At 39.6% G+C, this 24,456-nt stretch overlaps 1 protein-coding gene across 1 annotated transcript in view; it reads right to left on the bottom strand.

Moving 5' to 3' along the window:
* The window catches only part of MCTP1 (multiple C2 and transmembrane domain containing 1), a 1,082,102-nt gene that overhangs the window by 150,931 nt on the left and 906,715 nt on the right, over positions 1 to 24,456 (bottom strand). Inside the window, exon 18 of the mRNA XM_040342284.1 lies at positions 12,071 to 12,190. Within this exon, the coding sequence (XP_040198218.1) occupies positions 12,071 to 12,190 (120 nt within the window). The remainder of the gene's footprint in view (positions 1 to 12,070; positions 12,191 to 24,456) is intronic.

The raw sequence follows: 24,456 nt of genomic DNA on the forward strand, positions 1-24,456 counted from the left end.
TTCTAAATTATGGAAAATATTCACTTTAGAAAATGGATCAAGTGAATTGGTTATAGTGTAGATTTGAAGAAGGTTTTCTCATTTCTACACTTGGCCATTATTTACCACAACCAAGAGAAACACAAAATGTGGCAAAATCGTGCCAAGGTTTTGGCGCTTTTTGTTTTTTCCCACTGCCGGCGGTCAAAGCGTTCCTATCCTGAATGCGATTCTTCTGCTCCTAAACTCTGCTAAAGGCCTATTTGTTTATTGACACACATAGGGGTTGATTACTAAAAATGGAAAGTGAAAAATCTGGTGCAGCTCTGCATGGTAGCCAATCAACCTGGAAACTGCTTGGTTTCTAAGCAGAGCTGTACCAGATTTTGCACTCTCAAGTTTTAGTAAATAAACCCCAAAGGCTTTTATGGAGTTGAGTTTTGAAGCTTTGGCAAAAAAAGAAAAAATGCCAAGAGCTCCTAAACTCAAGTTAAGCAGCTGCTAGTGTACATGAAGCCTAAACCAACCAATGCAAATCTAAGTATACTGCAGAAACCCTGGCTCCAATCTTATCTTGGATCAAATCAGATAAGAAAATCCAACCTGGCCACTAGATTTTCCCTTGTGATACTTCAGCCAGCTGGAAGCTGTCACAGACACATCTGAATAATCATCAGGTTTAGATGATGATTATATAATAAGTACCCTCAGAATGAAGTATTTAGATGAGCGGTAATTCCCTGTTGTGCTTTGGTCGTCAAACAAATTTGCTTCAAATGTGGATGTACAGGAGATAACAAATACAACTGACACGGTCGGAATTTCTGACAACAAATGTTCGATGTGAGCTTGTTGTCGGAAAATCCGACTGTGTGTATGCTCCATCGGACATTTGCTGTCAGAATTTCCGAATAACAAAAATTTGGTTCTCTGGTTCTCAAATTTTCTGACAACTAAAGTTCTTGTCGGAAATTCCGATCTTCTGTATGCAATTCTGATGCACAAAATTCCTACGCATGCTCGGAATCAATTCAATGCATGCTCAGAATCATTGAACTTCATTTTTCTTGGCTCGTCATAGTGTTGTACGTCACCGCGTTCTTGACGTTCGGAATTTCCGACAACATTTGTGTGACCGTGTGTATGCAAGACAAGTTTGAGCCAACATCCGTCGAAAAAAAATCCACGGTTTTGCTGTCAGAATGTCCGATTGTGTGTATGCGGCATTAGTGTAACTCTTTACTCCAAGGTTCCCCCAGTGGATATATTATATAAAAAAACAGTACATGCTGAACTCTATGTGACATAAAAAAAGCATACTGAACTTTACAACAATCTCAGAACTAGTGCCAAGACACATCCAAATCTACCAAAGGCACAACATTTAAAATATTATTGAGTGACCAAACTTCACTAACATTTAACCAAAGCTCATCTACTTTTGGTGAAATTAAACCTTCCCTCTTCTGTTGGTCGGTCATAGGATATTTATGATGACTGTTGGCATGAGCTGTCTGCTAGCATTAGTACATGGGTAATAGAAAGCGACATATCTCTGGAAATGTGTTACAGTATGTATGGCTATAAGTTGAACTGCTTATAACTATCCAAACAAAAATATTTTACAGCTAATGGCTGATAGACAGGCAGTATATGTGATGGATTCTTCAGTTATCAATCACTTGACACCCTATAGTTCTATGTTAGTAAGGCATAGAACTATCTTTTCTGGATTACAGGATACTTGGTTTGCTTTTGCTTTGGTTAGAGCATGTTTCAAATAGTTCTACATGCTCAAAGATTAAAACTGAAATACAAATTCATCCTTTTCTCCTTTATGTAGTATGAAGTCTGATGGCTAAATTAGTGTCTAATACACTTGTAATATTTATAGTGCCAACACTTAGTTAAGCAACCTTTATGTAAGATTTATGTTGATTTTTTCATTTCTCATTTAATGGCGAATTATAAGGACCATGTTTCATAAAGATAATTCTCCATTTAAATTCATCAGCCCATTAAATATTAAAATTATGTTTCTTATGCAGTCTAGAACAAATTTGTCCAGCTTCAGCGATTATTTGCACTCATAAAAATTAGGCCTGATTAATAAAATTTAAATGCTTGATTAAGTTGACATTTTCATGTTTCACTTCTGATTTATGAAAATTATTCAGTGCATGAAGCTCCACATTAGAGTTGCTGCACAGTGGTTCCGTCTCTTTCTTTGCTGCAAATCGAGAGATACCTCTATAAAGTCTACAGAGTAATCTGGTTGCCAGATAACATTAGGTTCACTCAACAAAATGCTGGGGCTTGTCACAAACATTGCCAGTAATTTGGGCATTCTAATAGGAGGCAACACAAATGTTTATCAGGTTATGACCCACAATGACAGCTGTAAGGCATGGCTAAGGAAAGAGAAATGTTAATAAAAATTATATTACAAGATTTGTCACATAAGACTTTGCTATCATAAAAAAAAAATACCAGCTGTCCCTAATATGCAGAATTTGAAGGGTTTATTCAGAAATGTTTGTGTATTAACTCACAAATAGTTATACCTTTCTCTTATAGCATCAAAAGTGTAAGGTTCTATTTGTAATTGGTATTATGTCTGATAAGTACATGTCACATTTTTACAAAGGACACTATTAGAATGGATGCTCCAGTTACTTCTTACAACTCAATAAACATACTGGGAGGTTGTCTTCCATTCATATTTGCACATCACATTTTGGAATGTAATATGATATAACTTGTTGGATTTATGTGCACACAACCTATAAATATACTGGTAAGTTGTCTTCCATCCAAATTGACCCTTTACATATTGTACTGTATATAGCATAACACACCAGACTGTGTGTTCCTGTAACCCAAAAAACATACTGGTAGGTTGTGTTCTGGCCAAATTGGCCCAGTACATATTGGACTGTATATGACATAACATGTTAAACTGTACATTCCTGTGACCCAAAAATACCTATTGGAAGGCTGTTTCCCATGCGGACTCCAGTCCATGTCCTGTTGAACTCTGTAAGGTAGGATATGTGCTATATATCCTAAACAGTATATTGGACTTTACATTTCTGCAAACCAAAACACTAACTGGTAGATTGTCCTCTATCCGAATTGGTGCAGTACATATTAGACTGTATATGGCATAACATGCTGAACTGTATGTTCCTGCGACCACAAAAACCCTACTAAAAGGCTGTTTCCCATCCAAACTATAGGACACAACACTGTATGCAATTGTCTCTTTGGTATCCCATCATATCCCATCCTAAATTTCCAGTACATTTTAGACTGTATATTCCACCAATCCCTGCCCCCAACCCCCCCAAATATATATTGGTAGGCTGTATTACTATTCCAGGTAGGAATAGTATATGTTGGACTGTATATGACAAAAAAAGCATACAACAACCTTACAACTAATCTCAAGACACAATTAAACCGACCAAAGGAACCAAATCATTTTGAAATGACTAACGGACCATATGCCATATGTATGACTTTAACTTTGAGAAATGAAAAAGATATTTCCTAGCATATGATTGGATGACTAAAGTTACTACAGCTTCACATTTGCAAAGTGAAAATTGCCTTCTCCTCTAGTATATCCAAATCATTGTATTAATTGGACATTAAGGAGCACTGACCACATATTAGAAATCGATGTATAGAGGACAAAGCTGGCATTTAGCATGCTTAACTTGTAATATAGGCAGAAAGAATTATACCATGGGTCCAAATGAATTGAGGCAAAAATGCTTAATTAAATTTGTTATAAGAAACTATTTTGAAGTAGATATGGGCAGCATGTGATTATGAAACATGGAATTCAAATCCTGTGACAAGTGATTTTTTTTATTGTATTAAGTGCACGCACAGCCACATTTTCTTCAGGGTTTTTACTGCCCTCACTGTTCCAATGTCAATTCTTCATCAGACAGGAAGTGAGGGGAACTCTCCAACAGCAACACAGACAGAAATAAAAATGCTTTTCTTTAGTAAAGTAGAGAAGGATAGAACCCCTGTCAGATTTTTTTTTCTGTCTATGCCTGTGTTGCTTCTTCTCTGGTGAAATGGTTGTCAGTAAACAAGAAGTGAGGGTAACTCTCTCAAATTAAGCCCCAGATAGCAGTAAAAACCCTATAGCAGAGAGAGGGGAGGCGCCAACTGGATATATAAAAAGATTCTAAAAAAGGTTTTGCAAATAAAACTTACACCATCCAATGCTACACTGTGGGTTCCGCCGCTGGTCCCCCGGCTGCTGGGAATTTAGATCCTCTCACTGGCTGTGTTGTGTGTCCCAGGAAGCAGGAAGCTCCACACCTGGAATGCGGAAGCGGAAGTGACATCACCGCAAAAGGTCGAGCATCAGACCGGAGGGCTGTTAATCTGAAAACACATGCTTGGAGCTCACAGCTTCTTCTACTGGTCTCTAGAGGGGAACCCACAGAGTGGCATGGTACACTCTAGGATTGATCATGTTTATGGGCATTCACACCTGTTTGGACAGTGTACATTTTTATTTGCACAACCTTTTCAGAAACTTTTTACATATCCAGTTGGCGCCTCCCTCTCTGCTATTTACTTGTCTACAGAGGTCATGGACACCCTCTGAGGATGGCTGCCTCCTTCATTGCGAATACCAGTTACCAGCATTGTACTGTTTGTAATTGCTATTTCAGCTAACACATATGTTTTTTTAACTATAGACACTACACCATTTGGAGCGCCAGAATCCCTAATTCTTATCTGAGCACTAAAAACCCACAAGGAAATCTATAATCCTCCCCCTCTTTATCCAAAACAATAATATAACCACATACTTTGTACCAGAAAACATTAAAATACCCAATATTCCATTTAAAAAAACTAAATTAAAGGATAAGTTCACCATTTCTGGCAGAATTTCACTTTGCATAATAAATAGAAGCATTTTCCAATGCCATTTCTGGCCCAGCCACCCCAATGTGCTTTTCTTCCACAGGAGGTTTAAATTATTGTCAGTTTATTTAAATTTTTAAAATGATTATCAGATTCCATCACTTCCTGTATATTGTCTCACAGCATTCACTTCCGGTTAGTCATCTCCCAGAAGCCTTCACTTCATTGTTGCATCACAGAAGAGGGTGAGATAGGGAGTGTTCACTACTGTGGACCACACCCCCTCATTACAATACCACCTTCCAACCACTTCCTATACAATCTGATTGTACAATCACCTTTAGATCTCCCATCAGCATATAGTACAAGGGCCTGCCTGATTTGATACAAAGTGAATGGATTGTTCAGATGTGTCCGCCTATTTCATAGTTCTGGTAAATCTAAAGGAAATTGTATAGAGATTGTACAATCAGACTGCATAGTGTGTGGCCATCTTTATAGAAGTACATAGGAGATAGTGGACTGAGACACGCAGGCCCCATTCCCATGTCACTGTAGCGAAAACTTACATTCTCGCCTATTCACTCGAATGGGCTGCCCTACATGCAACAGAGAAGCTCTATAACTTTTTTCAGAGTGGAGCATGGTGCTTTACTACAGTTTTTGGTGCATTTGCCACACCTGGGGTGCCTTTAACATGTAATGACAACACAAACACAATGCACATTTGCAGCGTGTTTTTGCAATGCATGGCAAAACATGCATTTTCTGTGCAGTTTGCAATGCAATTGGAAACACAGATGTGAATGGAGCCTCATTGTTCTTGTGTAAATGCATCGATTTTATTTTCAGGCCCCAGTCATATTGTAAAAACACAGTAATGTAGTGGGAGCGCATGTTTTTTGGCTCATTTTTGCTAATGTAGCACCCTCTAGTGTGTGGTAGAAGAACGAAGGATGTGTTAAGAGTTTAAAGTAGTTAAATTGTAGGTTAGCCCAGGGCTAAGCCTAAGCTATCGAATCTAGGTCAGGGTTCAGTGAAGGTCAGGGTTTGATGACTCATCCTGACAGCTCCTCTGGTGCCTCACCCTTTTTTTGAGTCATTTGTGAATGTTCTAGAGCTGGTGGGCAGAGGTTAGGAGGAGCTGCCATGAATTTTGTATGAGGCCTCGACCAATCCCCAGTAGTAGGCTGGCAGGGGGCAGAGCTTACCTCATAAATAGACATGAGCCATGCCAGCAGGGCATTTTGGTGGAAGATGGATATACAGTGCTGAGGAGGCTGTCAGTGACCCCATGGGTCCCCCCTAGCCTGGAGGGGTGCTGTCCTGCCTTGGGCCAGGGTTTGGGTGCTAAAAAAAGATCCTGCTATAACACATGGGAGGAGGCCCTTCATGGAGGAATGGGAGCAAGAGAGGACAGAGTGAGTGGATCAGGGGACATTAACAAGGGGGAGACCCTCCTGGGAGATCTCCTGAGGGTCAGTCAGGTGGGCTGGAGGAGAGTCAGCTAGGTGGGCTGGTGAAGATTCAGCCTAGTGGACTGGTGTGAGTGTTAGCCTGGAGGGCTAGTGAAAAGGAAAGCTGCAGCCAGGTGGGTTGGCAGTGCCTGAAGAGGTGGTGCTGGGATCAGTAGCTTCAGAGGAGAAATACATGCTGTTTACTGAAATCTTTGCTACATAACAAGGGGCTACAAGTTCCTGCCTGTAAAGGACTATTGCTGAAGTCTGACTGGGAGCCTGTCAGATCATCTACAGTAATTTAGCTGGAGCAGGAAAGTGTGTGCAAGAGGAAAGTAAAGGAGACTGTATATAGACTGTACATAGGAAGATTTCCCTGAAGCTTTACTGAAGTCAAGTGGGCAACCCATAATCTCCCATCCCTATCAAAATTATTAATCGTCAATAAATAACAAAAACAAATTCATGGACTGTTCTCTGACTCTGGGGTGCTTGTGAGGATCCGGTGTGCCTGGCTGTGCCGGAGTGGGGGATACAGTTCATCAGCAGTACTTACGGAGGGGGTGCTTCACTAAGAATGGCCAGGAGAAATCTCTAATTAGACACCTTTTAACAGCAGCAAAAACTCTTATTCCACTACACTAGAAAACCACTACTGTCCCGACTTTCAAGGATTGGTTGGACATGGTGCAATATCTACACAAGATGGAAGAGATTGTAGCAATGAAAAACGAAAATAGTGAAAGTTTCAATAAAATGTGGCAACCCTGGGTACTATTCAAATATTCGAGTGAATATCGAACACTTTACATTTAAAAAGTTGTATAATACACTGCATGGTGTGTAACATTATTGTATCACTTTTATAATTACAATAGTGATATGTCTCTTAAAATATGCTTTCATAAAAACAATGTATATGTGAGTGTGTATATGTAGATATATATAGATATGCGTATATATGGTCTTGGCACAAATCCCCCCCCCCCTTCCTTTTTTTTTCCTTCTTCCCTCTCTTATCCTTCTTCTTCCCTGATTCTCCCCTCTAGTCCCAACCCTTCCCTTCCCCCAAAATCTATCCCACCTTTACTATTCATCATTCTAACCTAATAAGTAAATACAATTCTCATCAATACAAACATTCATATGCATTTATAACTGTATCTCAATTATTCTGTTCACAGACATTGTATCTATTCAGGCTTGATATCCACTTCTACAATTTTGTCAACTGTATGTTTTCATTATCTTTCAATAAAACCTTTGATTGTGAAAAAAAAAAAGAATGGCCAGGGAGTGTATGCGGCACCACAAATGTGCTGCAGGTAATGTAGACTAAAAAAGATTGGGAGGCAGGGTGAAGAGTTTTTAAGGAGACATGCAAAACATTTTTAATTGAACTTCCACTTTAAAAAGGATAAATACCGGTGGTAGTTAACAAAATCAACCTTTTCAATTGTTTTCCTAAAATGACTTTATATAAATGAAAGAATAGACCAATTTAAACTATTATCACATCTTCAATTGTAGTGGTTTGTAATTACTAAGTTGGCAAAGAAATTAGTTTTGAAGTCCGGGCTCTCTATGGATATGAGAATTGGGTACAATCTCTTTACTATATCATTATACATAGCACACCTGGAGTCTCTGCTTTGATATTACACATAATCCATAGCAGTAAAGGGCTCTAGCATAGACTGGTATGAGTTAAAGGCCAGTTACTACAACATTCAGCCATATGTTCACATCTAATAAAATCTCTTACATTCTGCAATCAGACCATAGCAAAGTCTATCTGTGACTCTTATCCGTTTTATGCCTATGGCAAGCAAACTGAGCAGCCAGCAAAGATATTAAGATGTCTCTATTTTTGGCACTGTACAATGCTCCTCTGCTGTATCATGATGCGGCTGAAAATAATTAAAATATGTGCCTAGACCGAGGCTTGACTTAAATTGTGTGCAAGCCTGTCTGTGCACTGAATTAAACATTTATGTTTATATTATTAACATTGCTTCATTAAAATGATATGTTCATTTTATTGAATAATATATACATATAGAAAAGTGTTTTTTTTACAACAAATTCACAGAATTTATTTCAGACTGCAGTAATTTGGAATTCTACATGTTTGGGAATCATTTTCAGTTTTTTTTTGCATTTATTTAGTATATTTTCTTATTTAACTAAAGTTATTACCCCATGGAAAGTCATAATTAATTTGCTGGCCAGAAGATCTAAAAAAATGTATAGTACATGAACATAATATATTAAATATCTGTTTGGTAATTTTGTGATTAGCACAGTAAATATATAAATGTTGTCAGTTTAATCTACAGCTGTTTAAGTGGTTATCAGCTCAACATTTTCTAATTCAGCTTTACAAACTTTTATTAAAGAGTAATTGCATTTTTAAAACACCTTAGCTTTTTAAATATATCTAGGGAAATTGGGTAAATTTGCAGATTAAACTTTCTATCTTTTCATTTTCTCCTACTGTCCCATACCAGAATTACTAGGATCCATGTTGGTTATCCCAATTTATATTTAATGGATTATGGTTAATAAAAATATTTGTACTTTTTTCATAACCAGCTGTAGTTAAATCAAAGAAACATTCCTTGGCATCCCTCTATATTAGATTTCCAACCTGCAAACAACAGTGGAACTAGCATTTGGTTTTCTTCCTTTCTTCTCCGCATTTCTTCCTGTTTTACTGATTTACCACCGGCCAATGCTTTTTTGAGGAAGATTAATTTTGTCCCTTATGCTAACTTGTGCTTTAAACTCCTGGATAACTGTATACAAGTCTCTGCTTACCTCAACCCCATGCACCTTGTCAGGCTACCAAATATCAGTTGCTGTACAAATGAAAATAAACCTAGTTTAGTTGCAGTAGTGGGTGACGAGAGGTTCAAAAAGAAATCACTAGTTCTCCTGCAGCTCAGCTATCAAAAATCATTACCTGTAAAGCTTAACTTCATATATGGACAGCCCAACTGCCCTCAATGTTCCCACCCATATTAACCACTTGCGTACTGTACACTTATACCCCCTTCTTGCCCATGCCAATTTTCAGCTTTCAGTGCTCTCACACTGATGAGGTACCACTGGTGGGCACTGATCAGGAGGCACTGATGGGCACTGATAGGAGGCACCAATAGGCACTGATAGGCGGCATTGATGGGCACTGATAGGCACTGGTAGGTGGCTAGGCAGCACTGATAAGTAACACTGATTTTGAGTCACTGATTGGTAGCACTGATGGACACTAATAGGTGTCACTGGTGGGCACTGATTGGCGACACTGAGGGCCACTGATAGGTGGCACTGATTGATGGCACTGGAGGGCACTGATTAGCAGCACTGGTTGGCACCTCTATCCGAATAACGGCTTTCTTCTTTTCTTCTCGCTAATAGCGTAAGGAACAAAAAAAAGCTGATTATTTCTGTGATCAGCTGTCATTGGCTAACAGATGATCACGTGGTAAAGGGCCCGTGGTGATTGTCCTTTTACCATGGTCTGTGATCAGCTGAGTCCCAGGGACTCAACGACCACAGAGCACACCGCCTGTGCGCCCCCTGGGGTGCTCAAAAAGCGTGAGAATGGGAGAATGTTAATGTATGCCCTACCGACAAAGGAAGCCCGGGCTGTAGCCATTTTTTGGTGCTAGCACGGGCACCAAATGGCTAGAGAATTCTTAACAACTCCCTGAAAAAATTGCTCAAAAACCCCAATGATAATGTTATGCAGAGTAAATTGATACCTAACATGTCATGCTTTTAAAATGCGCACACTGGAATGGCGCCAAACTATAGTACTTAAAAATCTCCATAGAGGATGCTTTAATTTATTTTATTTTTTTACAGGTTACCAGTTTAGAGTTACAGAGGAGGTCTAGTGCTAGCATTATTGCTTTCACTAATATGTTAGCGGCGATACCTCACATGTGTAATGTGAACGCTGTTTACATAAGCGGGTGCAAGCTATGTATGCCCTCTCTTCTGCATGCAAGCATGAGGGGACAGGGATGTTAAAAAAAAAAAGTATTATTTATTTTAATTTTTCTATTTTTACAGTGTCTCTGTCGATCTCTGCTTTTCAGGGGAAAAAGGGCAGTGTTTATATCTGCCAAAGCCAGAAGTGACATCATGATGTCACGTCCAACCTCCCAGGATCATAGAGATGGGTGGGGACCATCAGATCCATGGCCAGATCTATGGTAAATCACCGCTGGATCTTCGGCTTCCTGATCTCATGGGTCATCCCCTCCCGCTGCCTGTAAAAGCAATACAGTGACTAATCATTGGTAAATGGTTAATATTATATATATATATATATATATATATATATATATATATATATATATATATATATATATATATATATATATATTGATCTTTTTCAAGGTGTATTCTGGCCCATCACATGATAAGTAGAGACCTCTATCTCTGCTGGTGAATACTACTTACTGCTGCACAGAATGTGCTCACATAGATGTTAGAACACCTTTCTGTGTAGCAGTACAGTAAACCAAGGTCAGAATGGCAATGCACTCCTAGGGTGCTCCTATGGCTCTTGGCTCACAGGAAGTGGGTTAATAATGCTGGGCATCATTCAGCACATAAGAGGACTGGCAACACTGTATAGCGTGTAGAGATAACTGGGGTAGCACTTATATTATAACAAGGATGGGTAATTACATTTTTAGTTATTTGCTTAAAGAAGAGTTGGGCTTTAAAAAAGAAGTTGGGGAGACATTAAAAAATATATATATACTCACGTAGGTGGATGTAGCATTGGTCTCATGCTGCATCTGTTCCCCACAGGCTCTAAGACCGAGAACTGAGCAATCAAACACCACTGATCACTCAGCTATGGGTCTTCAGGCTTCAGAGAGCTGGTGACGATCGATCTGTGGAAGGGGCAGACACAGCTCGCTCAGGCTCTCACAGGCTCAATGAGAGGCAGAGCCAGCTGCCAGACCAGGCATCTGAGTGGATGACCATATGGCTGAAAATGGTTCACAGGAATGCAGAACTAACTGCACTCCTGTGATCCATAGGAGAAGTACAAAAAATAGGCAAATAAAAACATTGGCTATACTTCTCTTTTAAGTCTGCCTGCTGTCTAATAGAATATGCATATTATTTGTGGTACTGCCAGTAAACATGTGAAATCCCACCTCAAGCAAATCCTAAACATATTGCTATTACCTTATAAATGGGTGCCACCATTTCCTGTAAATGTGCCTAGGGCAGTGCAAACTCTCAATATTGTATCCTTTTTTTTTTTTGGTTACAAAATATTCAAAGACAATGTCACTGGCGTAACTTACTTTAAATGCACTTTTGATTTTGACCTGAGGAAGGAGGTAATCTGACTCCTATAGTCCCTCTTTTGATGCCAAGCCTCAAATTCATGTTTCATTTCAACTTTTTTTACCACCATCATCATAAACATAATTTGATTATGCTTTGCTATGTGTTGCATTTTTAGGTATATAAATAATATTGTCTAAGCTCATAAATGTATAAGAATATCACCAAATGCAATAAAATGCTTATAGCAGATATCAAGTGTTTATACATTTCTTTATGCAATGTGGCAGATCTTTTAAATAAGTAGAGAACTACAAATTTATTTTAAAATTAACATACGTTGCAACACACATACTACATTAGGATCATCTTCTGAGGGTGGAGCAATACACCTGGTGATAAGCACTCACCATATCCTGGGTCTTGTTATCTTTTCCCGATACGATTAGGAAATAGTTCCAAGCTAGTAATAGCAAGAGTGCCAATGGAATCATGTATATCTCAAAATTCCAGACCACAATGAGAAAGATCTGTTGATATAAAAGTACACAAAATCATATTTTATCTTGCAAGTATGTATTAACTACATATGATTGATAGATTAGTTAGGACATGTATAACAAACAATCTATAAAAATAAATACAGTAAATAAAAGGTGTTCTAAACCTGGAGAAAAATAAATGTTCTGTTGTGGACTTATAAAAATGCTCCAGTGCCCCATACAGGAACAAACGTGGGTGTATGTGTGTTTATATGTGTATATTTGACATATAGTAAGTGTACTTTTTGTTATTAATACTTGAAACTGCATATAAAGTAATTTGTATACAGCACTATTCACTCAGCAGAGTCTGGATTGTTGTGGTGTAGAAAAATGCTACTTGCTGCCCTTTTGATACACATTAACCACAAATATTTTTTTTTTATAAACTTAAAGATGTCAGTCTGCATTTGTTTTCACAAAATAAAAATGAGAACAATTATAAGTGTGTCTTTGTGAACAGGCACACATACAATCATATCTCTACATAAGATCAACATCTGGAGGAGCTCACATGGTTTGGCTACTGCAATAAGCATACCACCACATATGCCAAATAAGTCATATATATATAAAAAAAAAAGAAAAAACAAAATCTGTTTACATAAAAATAACATAATAAAAAGGTGTTATTCATCAGAAAGTATTGTCTAAATATGAATTTAAATAATTATTATGTGTTAAATTGCGCATTGATCATACACAAGGTTATGACCACTGACAGGTAAAGTGAATCTAGATACAATGACATCTGAAAGTGCGTGGAATATATAAGACAGCAAATGTCCCTGAAGTTGATGTGTTGAAAGAAATAAATGGGCAAACATAAGGATTTGAGCGACTTCCAGTCTGGACCTACCAAAAGAGGTCCAAGGAGAAGAAACCAGTGAATCACTGACAGAGTCATGGGCGGCCAAGGCTCATTGATGCATGTAGGTTGGTACTGTAGCTCAAATTCATAAAAAAGCTAATGTTGGTTCTGGCAGCAAGGTTTCAGAACACATAGTGCCTCGCATTTTGCTGTAGCTGCAGACCAGCCAGGGTGCCAATGCTGACCTTTGTCCACAGCCAAAAGAGCCTACAATGAGCATGTTAGGCCGGGTACTCACGAGCAAACATGTACGGTGAAACCGGTCCGTCGGACCGTTTTCACCGTACATGCCTGCCAGAGGGCTTCTGTACGATGGTTGTACTAACCATCGTACAGAAGTCCGCGCGTAAACACTACGCAGGGCGTGTCCGCGTCGTCGCCGCAACGACGTGGGCGGGCCTGCCATTTAAAGGCTTCCACGCATGCGTCAAAGTCATTCGACGCATGCGAGGGACGGCGGGCGCTCGGACATGTACGGTAGGTCTGTACTGACGACCGTACATGTCCGAGCGGGCAGGATTCCAGCGGACGGTTTTAAAACACGTCCAGGAATATTTGCCCGCTGGGAAAAGGCCCGGCGGGCAAATGTTTGCTGGAATTCGGCCCGCTCGCGCCTACACACGACCGAACATGTATGCTGAAACTGGCCCGCGGACCAGTTTCAGCATACATGTTTGGTCGTGTGTACGGGGCCTTAGCATCAGAACTGGACCACGGAGCAATGAAAGACAGTGGTCTGTTCTAATGAATTCAAGAATGGTTTGAGGAACACAACGAAGAGATAGAGTTGTTGACTTAAAATAAAGGGGAGTCCGCGCTTAGGATGTAAATTAATGCTGCTGCCTCCCTAAGGAACCTCAGTGAAGAGATCAGTGAATATATAAAAAGGTTGGGATGATGGCGCTGCAAATTGGATCACCCTTAGGTGTTCACAGTCCCTGTATAATCACAGGTGTTGGGTAATCTGTTTATAGGAAAAGTCCAATCCAATGGACCTCCCTAGTAGGAAACACAATCCTTCAGATACCCTATTTAATAGTGCCAATAATATAGCTGCCTCGGAGAGGGTTAATGTGGGAGTATCCTTATGCAGGGTCTTTAAACCTGGTACCTCAAAGTATAAATGTCAGATAAAAAACTAGTTGCAGTGTAATGTCAGATGAAGATATAAAGATATCTCTGATTACCAAAAACAAAAACAAAAACAAAAAAATGCGGTCTTCAAAAAAATGTGGGCAATGATCTATGTAGGCAGATAATAGTCACTCAGATCTAATTGTCATCTAGTTAGAAGTGAATAATTAGGAGTGCTTAAAATAAATAAAAATACCGTGAGAAAGTATAATTAGTGACCCCTGTGTATTGTCAGGGTGTCTGAGGGGCGCTAGGCACCCTGGCTGGTGCGTCTGGTGGTGAAATTATATCCTTAACTTAGGTGTCTAGTAACAATGAAGATTAGTTGTGATATAACATCTAGTATCAAAAGTTTAACCAAAAAAATATATAGATCTATATAAATAGTGCAACAATGTATTGTGATGTGCCTTAAAGAAATAATAAGGAGCCTCACAGGCGTTCCTTTATGCAAGTTAACCCTTAATTAACTGGTGACTTGAAGTGCCATTAAAGTGCGTTGAAGTATCGGTGACAGCTGTGCTCCCCCACAAGGGTCCCCACTCACCAGATGTCGTCACCCCTCAGGGGGCAAAAAGCGGGTGGTGGTGGTACCTAGATGTCTGCAAGGTGGTAGTCTCCTACGATCAATCCTCGAGTTTCTCCTTTAACCAAGGAACAGGGGGTGCTTGAAGTGATTTTTCAGGTATCCACGATAGATCATTCATTGGATAAAAAATAAAAAGAAGGAATGCATAGCGTAATACGTTTTATATTGTTAGGGTATACCCAACAAATTGATTTAATAAAAGGGGAATATATATAAAAGTGAACAGTGGGAGTGGAGGCTCCACATTAATCCCTACGCAGAGGGAATTCCACCGAACAATAAATTTAAAAACAAACAAAAATAAAAAGTAAAAAGCACCACGCTGCACTAGCCTACTGTCTGCTGCTGCTATTATTGCTTCACTGCTGGGATAGCCAACATGAAATCCTCCCTTGGCGTCCGCGTGCAATATCGCAGTGGTCAGCTGAGACAAGTGGCGTGCTGGCAGGTAGCATGTGAACAAGCGTATGAGCGTCTGTCTGGGTCACCTGACGCGTTTCGTCATGTGACGTTCTCAAAGGCGATCATTTGAGAAACGCCACTTGTCTCAGCTGACCACTGCGATATTGCACGCGGACGCCAAGGGAGGATTTCATGTTGGCTATCCCAGCAGTGAAGCAATAATAGCAGCAGCAGACAGTAGGCTAGTGCAGCGTGGTGCTTTTTACTTTTTACTTTTTATTTTTGTTTGTTTTTAAATTTATTGTTCGGTGGAATTCCCTCTGCGTAGGGATTAATGTGGAGCCTCCACGCCCACTGTTCACTTTTATATATATTCCCCTTTTATTAAATCAATTTGTTGGGTATACCCTAACAATATAAAACGTATTACGCTATGCGTTCCTTCTTTTTATTTTTTATCCAATAAATGATCTATCGTGGATACCTGAAAAATCACTTCAAGCACCCCCTGTTCCTTGGTTAAAGGAGAAACTCGAGGATTGATCGTAGGAGACTACCACCTTGCAGACATCTAGGTACCACCACCACCCGCTTTTTGTCCCCTGAGGGGTGACGACATCTGGTGAGTGGGGACCCTTGTGGGGGAGCACAGCTGTCACCGATACTTCAACGCACTTTAATGGCACTTCAAGTCACCAGTTAATTAAGGGTTAACTTGCATAAAGGAACGTTAACATAGGACTACCTTTTTCGGTTCAACAAGTGTGCGGCTTATATGCCCTCATATTTTTTCACTTTTTCTTTTCTTTTGAGTTGCTAAGAATTTTTGTGCATATATGAACTTTTCTATTTATGACCAGCACGCTGAGTTGTAACATTTTATATATTTTACACTGAGTCCTCCCCTGTGAGGCTCCTTATTATTTCTTTAAGGCACATCGCAATACATTGTTGCACTATTTATATAGATATATTTTTTTTTGGTTAAACTTTTGATACTAGATGTTATATCACAACTAATCTTCATTGTTACTAGACACCTAAGTTAAGGATATAAATTCACCACCAGACGCACCAGCAAGGGTGCCTAGCGCCCCTCAGACACCCTGACAATACACAGGGGTCACTAATTATACTTTCTCACGGTATTTTTATTTATTTTAAGCACTCCTAATTATTCACTTCTAACTAGATGACAATTAGATCTGAGTGACTATTATCTGCCTACATAGATCATTGCCCACATTTTTTTGAAGACCGCATTTTTTTGTTTTTGTTTTTGGTAATCAGAGATATCTTTATATCTTCATCTGACATTACACTGCAACTAGTTTTTTATCTGACATTTATACTTTGAGGTACCAGGTTTAAAGACCCTGCATAAGGATACTCCCACATTAACCCTCTCCGAGGCAGCTATATTATTGGCACCATTAAATAGGGTATCTGAAGGATTGTGTTTCCTACTAGGGAGGTCCATTGGATTTCCTACTAGGGAGGTCCATAAACAGATTACCCAACACCTGTGATTATACAGGGACTGTGAACACCTAAGGGTGATCCAATTTGCAGCGCCATCATCCCAACCTTTTTATATAGAGTTGTTGACTTGCCCTCCAAATTCTCCAGATCTCAATCCAATCAAACATTTGTGCGATGTGCTAAAAAAGCAAGTCCAATCCATGAAGGCCCCACTTTGCAATCTACAGGACTTAAAAGATCTCCTTCTCATGGCTTGGTACCAGATACCACAGCATACCTTCAGAGTTGTAGTAAAGCCCATGTCTCGACAGTGGTCATAATCGTATGGCTGATCAGTGTATAGATACACGTATTATTATTATTATTGTGCTGAATGACCCAAAAATGACACTTGCAAAAGTTTCAAATCCAGTGGAGAACAATAGGAACAGACATTGTTAGATGTGGTCATTTAACTATTGGAGTCTGGGTGACTTTTATAAAGAAAACGGAGTCATCTTTTCTCTATAAATGACTTATGAGTTATGAGCAAATCCGGTAAAATAAAATGAATCTGTTTGATTATTGTCCTTGAAGAGTTAGGAGGTCATAGCACAGAAAACAATAATGGGAAATGAGAGGTCTTCCCAAGCTCATCAGAATGAAGCAGGGTGCATCAACTATGATCTTTTTATCTAACTTGAACAACCATAACAGAACATTACTTTCTTGTGAATTGAAGAAAACAATAACAAATCAGTTGCAGAACTTTTCCAACCTGTTAACAATCACACCTTATGTTTAGAAGCACTTGCTTTGTTACTAACCCCAACTTTGACCTAGCTGATCTAGGTCATATACAGAAACTAACAATCCAGTGTCTAAGCAGTGCGAATATTGTGGCCTTGAAAGCTCTTGTTCTGCATGGGATGGACCAATAACACAGTTAACTGGGCTGGCAGGATAATAGAGAAACTTAAAGCAGCAGAAGCCTTTCAATTATGGAAATTCAATATTGCAACTTCCTTCCACTGAGTTTAACTGAAAAGTGTTCATCTTTTGTAAATTGATTATTATTTTTTTTATAAAAGTATTATTGCCATAACATATTGTGTAATGATTTATATAGGAAATATATGAACAAAATTGTGGTAATTTCCCAACATAGAATGTACTATTGACTCCTTAAATTGACAGAATATACTAGTTATTTCACAGTCATATACTAGTTATTTCACGGTTATTTCTTTACATTTGAATATCTGTTTTTATTGAAGCAAATAAAATTGGTCCTATCTCACCCTTGAGACTTTGCTACTTATACTTCAATGGTAAAATTATTGATAGCAGAGTAGCAGCAAAGTACAATGAATTACAATGAGTTCTCTATGAATTCAAGAACAGTTCCACCTATTTATATTACTGATTAACACTGAATCATTATTTAATACCAAACACCTTCATCTCACTGGTGTAACAATGTCAGATGAAGCGCCGGATGATGCAAATGTCAAGTTGGTAAAGCATGCCTGAAGGTCCTTTTGTTGGAAATCAGAAGTGATTAGGAAAAATTCTTCTGCTGCGGCTAACAGTAAACATACATAAGAAAAAACGAAGGAATTGCTTTTAGCGGAGCTGTGCGGAATAATAATGATACTAGTGATCACAGCATTTAAAAGCAAGTCATCATGTGTTTCACTGCAGAACGAATCCTGCAGGGCATTCACACACTGCAAGGAGGAAAAGGAGATACAAATCCCCATGGTAATGGGATGATTAAGCAATGATTACGCAGAGACTATAGCAAGGTGAATAAAAGGTGCCTAAGCAGAGTTCATTAATGGGACATATCATAGTTTACTATAAGCAACCACTGCTGTACTAACAATATATATTTAAGCTTAAATGCTAAATTTAAAGGTAAAGGATGTTATGACCATAACTTATAGAAGTAGGTCTATTCTGAAAATATATGCCCATTTTACCAGAGGAGCATGTTTGCTTTCTTGGGAATACTAGATATTTATAATTTTTCATGGCCTTATAATTAGCCGAAAATCGTGCTTCATTCAGAGAGGCCATAGCTCTCCCTTAGGAGTGTAAGCACACATTGCATTTAATACTTTACATATAGTACACCAGGTGCTTTTAGTGCTGCAAGTACTAGAGCTTGCATTCCTCGGGGATATTAACTGCCCTTCCAGAATTTGCAAATGCTTGGACAGCCCCAAGCATTGCAAAAATGTCATATACAATTGGTTTATTTTAATTACATTTCTCAATTTTATTTGCAAAAGTTTTTTTTTAGCATGTTTTCCTAACAGGGATAAGCAGTAAGTTCAAGCTTGTGGTGATCATGACAAGAACAAGCATTTCTTTGATCTTTCCCAATTGACGGCCACATAGTATTAATGTTGGGTGGTGAGAGAACTGCTCCCAGTGACCAAAATAGCTGCACAAGCCATCTTCTCAGCTTGGCTGAAGCCTTAATGTGCTGCATGCACAAGTTCAGTTGAAAGAATGTATTCTCATGGGTCTCTTTTTCCACGACAGAACCCGATTGCTTCAAAGATTATGTCAAATGTCTCTTGCTTGCCCAAAATGTGCGATATATGGCTACCAAACGCTCCTGTAACAGGATGGCTAATTAGCTAAATGATCAGACAGAGAGTAACTATGACTTGCAGTTTCCTAAACTGGGGCAAAGTTAGAATCAATAATGCAAAATAGAGAGAAAATGGCAAAAAGCATGCATAAACTGCAGAGCAATGCAAAACAGTATATGAAAGTTAGATAAACATGGACTCTTTACAGCAGTGCTGAGAATCATTACTTCAGTAAAACATTACAGAATAGCTACTTGCAACTGTCCATATAAGCAATGTTCATCACAGTGCATAGCTTTAGTAACACAGGTGAGCAGCTGGAGGGATCCAAGGCCCAAGGAAAAAGCACCACCCCATTGGAACTGCAGCACTCTCGTTGCACTCAGGGAGGGGGTGCGCCACAGTAGCTGGGTCTTTCAGAGAAACTGCATAATACTAGGCTCTGGCCCAGCTGCCCATATGGCAGTTCTGAGAGTGATGGCAGTTCGGAGAGTGGAGGGTCTTTCCCCTCACTGCAGATTAATTGCCCAACTTGCTCACCAAGTGTGCCCACTTTCAGCTGCTGAGGGAGAGAAACAGAGACACGCATCTTTCGTGGGCATGTCCAGGAGCCCATGCAGTCCTGGGAAAAAGAGTTAAAGGGGCCTGCATCTGAGCATGGTGAGTAAATGGGTACTCTGATACACTTCTAAGTACTCTTGCTGAAAATAGTACACCAGAAGTGATTAGAAATCATACACTTAATATGTAAATCCATATATTGTACAAATTATAAATAATTTTCTCCATGAACTGAAGATAGGGAAATGTGGATTTATGGTCCATAGTAGTCATTAAAGCGGAATTCCACCCAAAAGTGTAACCTCCACTTATCTGCTTCCTCTCCCCCTCCGGTACCATATTTGGCACCTTTCAGGTAAGAGGGAGGAACGGGTACCTGTTTTTTATAGGCACCCTTCCTTGCTTCCAGGAGATGCCGCCGCGGGGCTGTCCCTCAGAATTTCGGCCCCCCTCCTCCTTCCTCTGCTGCTGTACAGTATTTGTAGGTGCTGACTTTTAATTAAATTTTTTCCCCTCAAATACCAGCTTTGCATGTTTAATCTGTGGGGAATTGTAGTCTTTTTTGTCAATGTTTTGTAATATTTGTTTGATTTTGAGATTAGCTGACCTTAAAAATTCTTAACGAATATTCATTAGTCGATTTTTGCTTCTATGCATAGGTGATAATTATACATGTAGGGGGACGCCATCTTTTTTACAAATGCAGTTAAGGGGTGGTGTGGCACGTGACCCAGCACATCACACAGCTCCTTTTTTTTCACTGAACTTTATTTGACATGTACAATAGTACACTTCAGTTATATCGCTCTACAGCAGCGCAATGAGGTGCTGTACAGTCAGTCCCATGCAATTCTGTACAGTGCACTGCGATAAAATGCAGCATGTCTGCATTTTTGATAGCTTGATGCAGCACAGCTCGAGGCTGTATTTCAATGTGAATGGGACATACAGGAAACAATTGTTTTCTGTGTGTCCTTGCAGTGACAGATGTTTAACAATGCAGTAAAATGTCTGTATATAATTTACACAAGATTTGTCTTCTCAGATAAATTGTCACATGAACCTCTGCAGTGGCAGACTTGGTGGCAGTCAATAAGGGTGCTTTCATTCACACTGCAATAAACTGGTTACCCCGTGTGCCAGAAAAACGTAAGCTGCCTCCAGGAAGCGATCACACATTGCCTGGAATCTTCCTGAGGGAGACATAACACATTATTATTGCAAGGGAATTCTAAATATACATGACAGCGTTTCTATTTTTGCATCCTTATAATTGGTTTGAGACGCTTCTGTGGTGTATAGTGGACAAGGGAAATTTCTCCTCTACTAAAACTGTTTGAGCAAATATATTGAAATCATTTACGATGCATTTATATTTACTAGCTAATAAACTACAGTTTTACCTGTCCTCTCATGTCAATGTTATCTCTGACCTGAAAGGGCAGAACTAGATTCCCAGATCTGAACTATTTGAAGCAATGGATTTATGTGAAAACACAAGCTTTTTTGGAAAAACCTGCATGTTCTCCCTGTGTGGGTTTCCTCTGGGTACTTTGGTTTCTTTCTGCATTTTAAAGACACACTTGTAGGTTAAGCTTGGTCCACACTATGAATAGCATAGGAACAAGCAGCACATTCCTGTGCAAATCACATGCGATTCAGTGCAGTGTGATGTGAGCGCATTCATTAGGCAAATGCATCATTAACTTATTATTGACACCCACTGTTGATCACAACTGCAGTGCTTTTTGAATGTAGTGCAGGAAACATACATGAATCCTGGGTTTCCTGCACATCATTCTACTGTGAACCTAGTCCAATTGGCTACTGTCTTAATTGGCCCAAGTATGTCATAGTTGCCAACATTTTTTAGGGGAAAGCCAGTGTAGGGGGAGCAGTATGGTAATTAGGGGCAGTGCATTAATTTTATCGGAGTGTGGAGTGACACAGCGAAAATGGGCGTGTTTAAAATTACATTAAAAGGGGCTTAAAGGGGGTGTTGGAAATGGAGTCTGTTTACACTCGCCTGTCCATAAAGATGCATGGACCGTCCCATCAGGTCTGCCTGAAAAATTGGCAGGCAGACCTGACTGGACCCGCTGGGCCTTAGTGATGGTGTCAACAAAGAGTGACTGTGAGAAACTGGGTTTAAAGCTGCACTGCCCTATTTCTCACAGTCAGAACAATCCATGTTCTTCTGATCTATGTAACTCGCACAGCTCTTACCTATCATTAAGCTCATAGTTCAGAAATGTACTGTATTATTTGATAACCACACATAAGCCCAAATGCCATACATTCTTCAAACTCAGCTGGCAATTGTCCAAGTGTATGGCACTAGAATACTACACCTATTGCCACCAAGAATCTGCCTAGTTACAGTATTCCTAAGTCAGAGGTCTCTAGCAAGCAATATGGACTATGAAAATGTAATTCATATTAATATGACAATCACTCATGTAAATGTCTTTAAATGCAGACAGTTAGAAAGTCATTGGGATGTTCTTACCAGCCTCATGTTGGCAGATGAACTTGTAGTCACATTGCCTTGATACTTATCATCATTAGCTCTGAGCACTGAGCAGAAGGCTGGCGGGTACGATCATCTCGCTTTGTCTCGACCAGGGTTTTTTCAATCCCTAATGAGTTCCAAATGAGAGCACCGCTATATCACAGCCTGAAGAACAACAGCCGCTGGGAGAAAAGGGGCGGGGAGGGATCTGTCCCCGCCATGTTCTTCCTTGTCTTTTGTGACCCTGTCCGTCAGCACACCTGTCAAACACAGATCCGGGCACCCGTTGCACTGACGTTTGTCGATGATCAAACTTTCCGGGTCGCAGCTCGGAACATTGTCAGGTCGGAACAGCTAATTAAAATCTGGGACTGTCCTGGCTAAATACTGACTGTTGGCAACTATGGTATGTGTTTTTATTGCTGCTTGTGCCCCCTCCCCGTGCTAGGTAGATTCAAGCTCTTTATTTGTCCTGGTGTCCATTGTAAGAGAGAAAGAAATTGATAGGAGCTTTCTGTTGCATCTCCATCCTACAGGAAGGGTAATCTCCCATCAGGACACAGACAGGGGTTTTAACTTTTCCATCTCTGGCTATTCGTACATTTTAAAAACGGAAATCTTAAGCGTTAAGCCTCATACACACGATCCAATTGTTGGCCAACCAAGCATCAAATTTTTGTCTTAAGGGCGTGTGCCTGGATCTTGTCTTGCACACTAACGTTACATATTTTTCATGCAACAAACACAAATGTAGTGATGTACTACAAGGAATTTCAGCTCTTGAGCGCCACCCTTTGGGCCCCTTCAGCTAATTTTATGTTTGGTGAGCATTGATTCTGAGCATGCATGTTTATACTTTCAACTTTTTTGTGACGGACTTGTGAACTGACCATCAGAAAATCTGACAACCAACCGTTGTCTGCAGGGGTTTTAACTTTTCCATCTCTGGCTACACATACATTTTAAAAACTGAAATCTGACTGGCTGTAGAAGTATAGGGAAATACTTCTAATTTGGTGACTATTAGTGAAATGTGGAAACCCAATACTACTTTAATAAGCAGTCCACCCCAAAGACTGTAATGCATAAGTGATACGTGTATACTGTATGTGATTTGTATGAGCGTGCTGCAGTCAAATAGATGAGAGCAACAGCACCAATTTTCTGTTCCACCCATGTTTCTGACATTATGTTGACACATGCAATTTACTTTTCCAAAAATATATATAAAAAAAATGGATGAGTATCAAATAATATGCAGAATACTGATTGCACACATAATACTCAAAATGACAGGTGGTAAAGTCTGCCATTTTTAATTTGTAAAGCTTAATTTTACATAAAAACTAAAAAAATAACTAAATCAGCACAAAGGGCTAAAAGCTAAGTCCGTCAATTTGTATTTTCTAAATTCCAGCTCCCATGTGTACTAATATATCATTAATGTGCCTCTGTTGCAGAAAAATAAAAGCTTTATTTGATTTTTAGAACAAGGTTTTACTTTCGTCCCTGGTGTTTTTCATTGAAAAGTTAACAACTTCCTAATATGTAAATTTGTGATGTAAAAACCAGAAAGACACAGGAAGCAGTTCACCAGCTGACGGCATGCGTAGTGCAAGGGCATACCTGATTGGATACAGAGTGAATGGATAGATAGGTGGGTAATCCTATTCCATAGTTTTTGATAAATCTAAAGGATATTGTACCAGAGGAAACATGCAGCCTGGGCCCATCTGGAGAGACGGTGGGGATGCCATGCAAACATAGCAGCTGTACACGTTTATGTTTCACCTGTGGTGTTTATATTGGTCCAGCAGTGCACCAACACCTTTGCAGCCATTGTGCTATATGCTGGGTGTTTGGTGTGCTCCTGTACCTTTAAGGAGGGGTGACTCCCCTTCAGTCCACCTGCCCCTATCTATCCATTAGAATGCATGTGCCTCCACTGTGGGGAAGCTCATTGTTTAGTGTTAGGACCACAGATTACAGGGTGCCTTGGCGCGGCTCTGTGGCTCACGCATGCGTTCGCAAATGAGTGCAGACAAAACCCCTGTTTTTAACGCATACTGTTAGACAGGTTCATTGGTTGTTCTGCAGGCTGGTCGGTAAGGAGGCTTG

This window comes from Rana temporaria, chromosome 1 (assembly GCF_905171775.1).
Source record: "Rana temporaria chromosome 1, aRanTem1.1, whole genome shotgun sequence".
NCBI classification, from domain to species: Eukaryota; Metazoa; Chordata; class Amphibia; order Anura; family Ranidae; genus Rana; species Rana temporaria.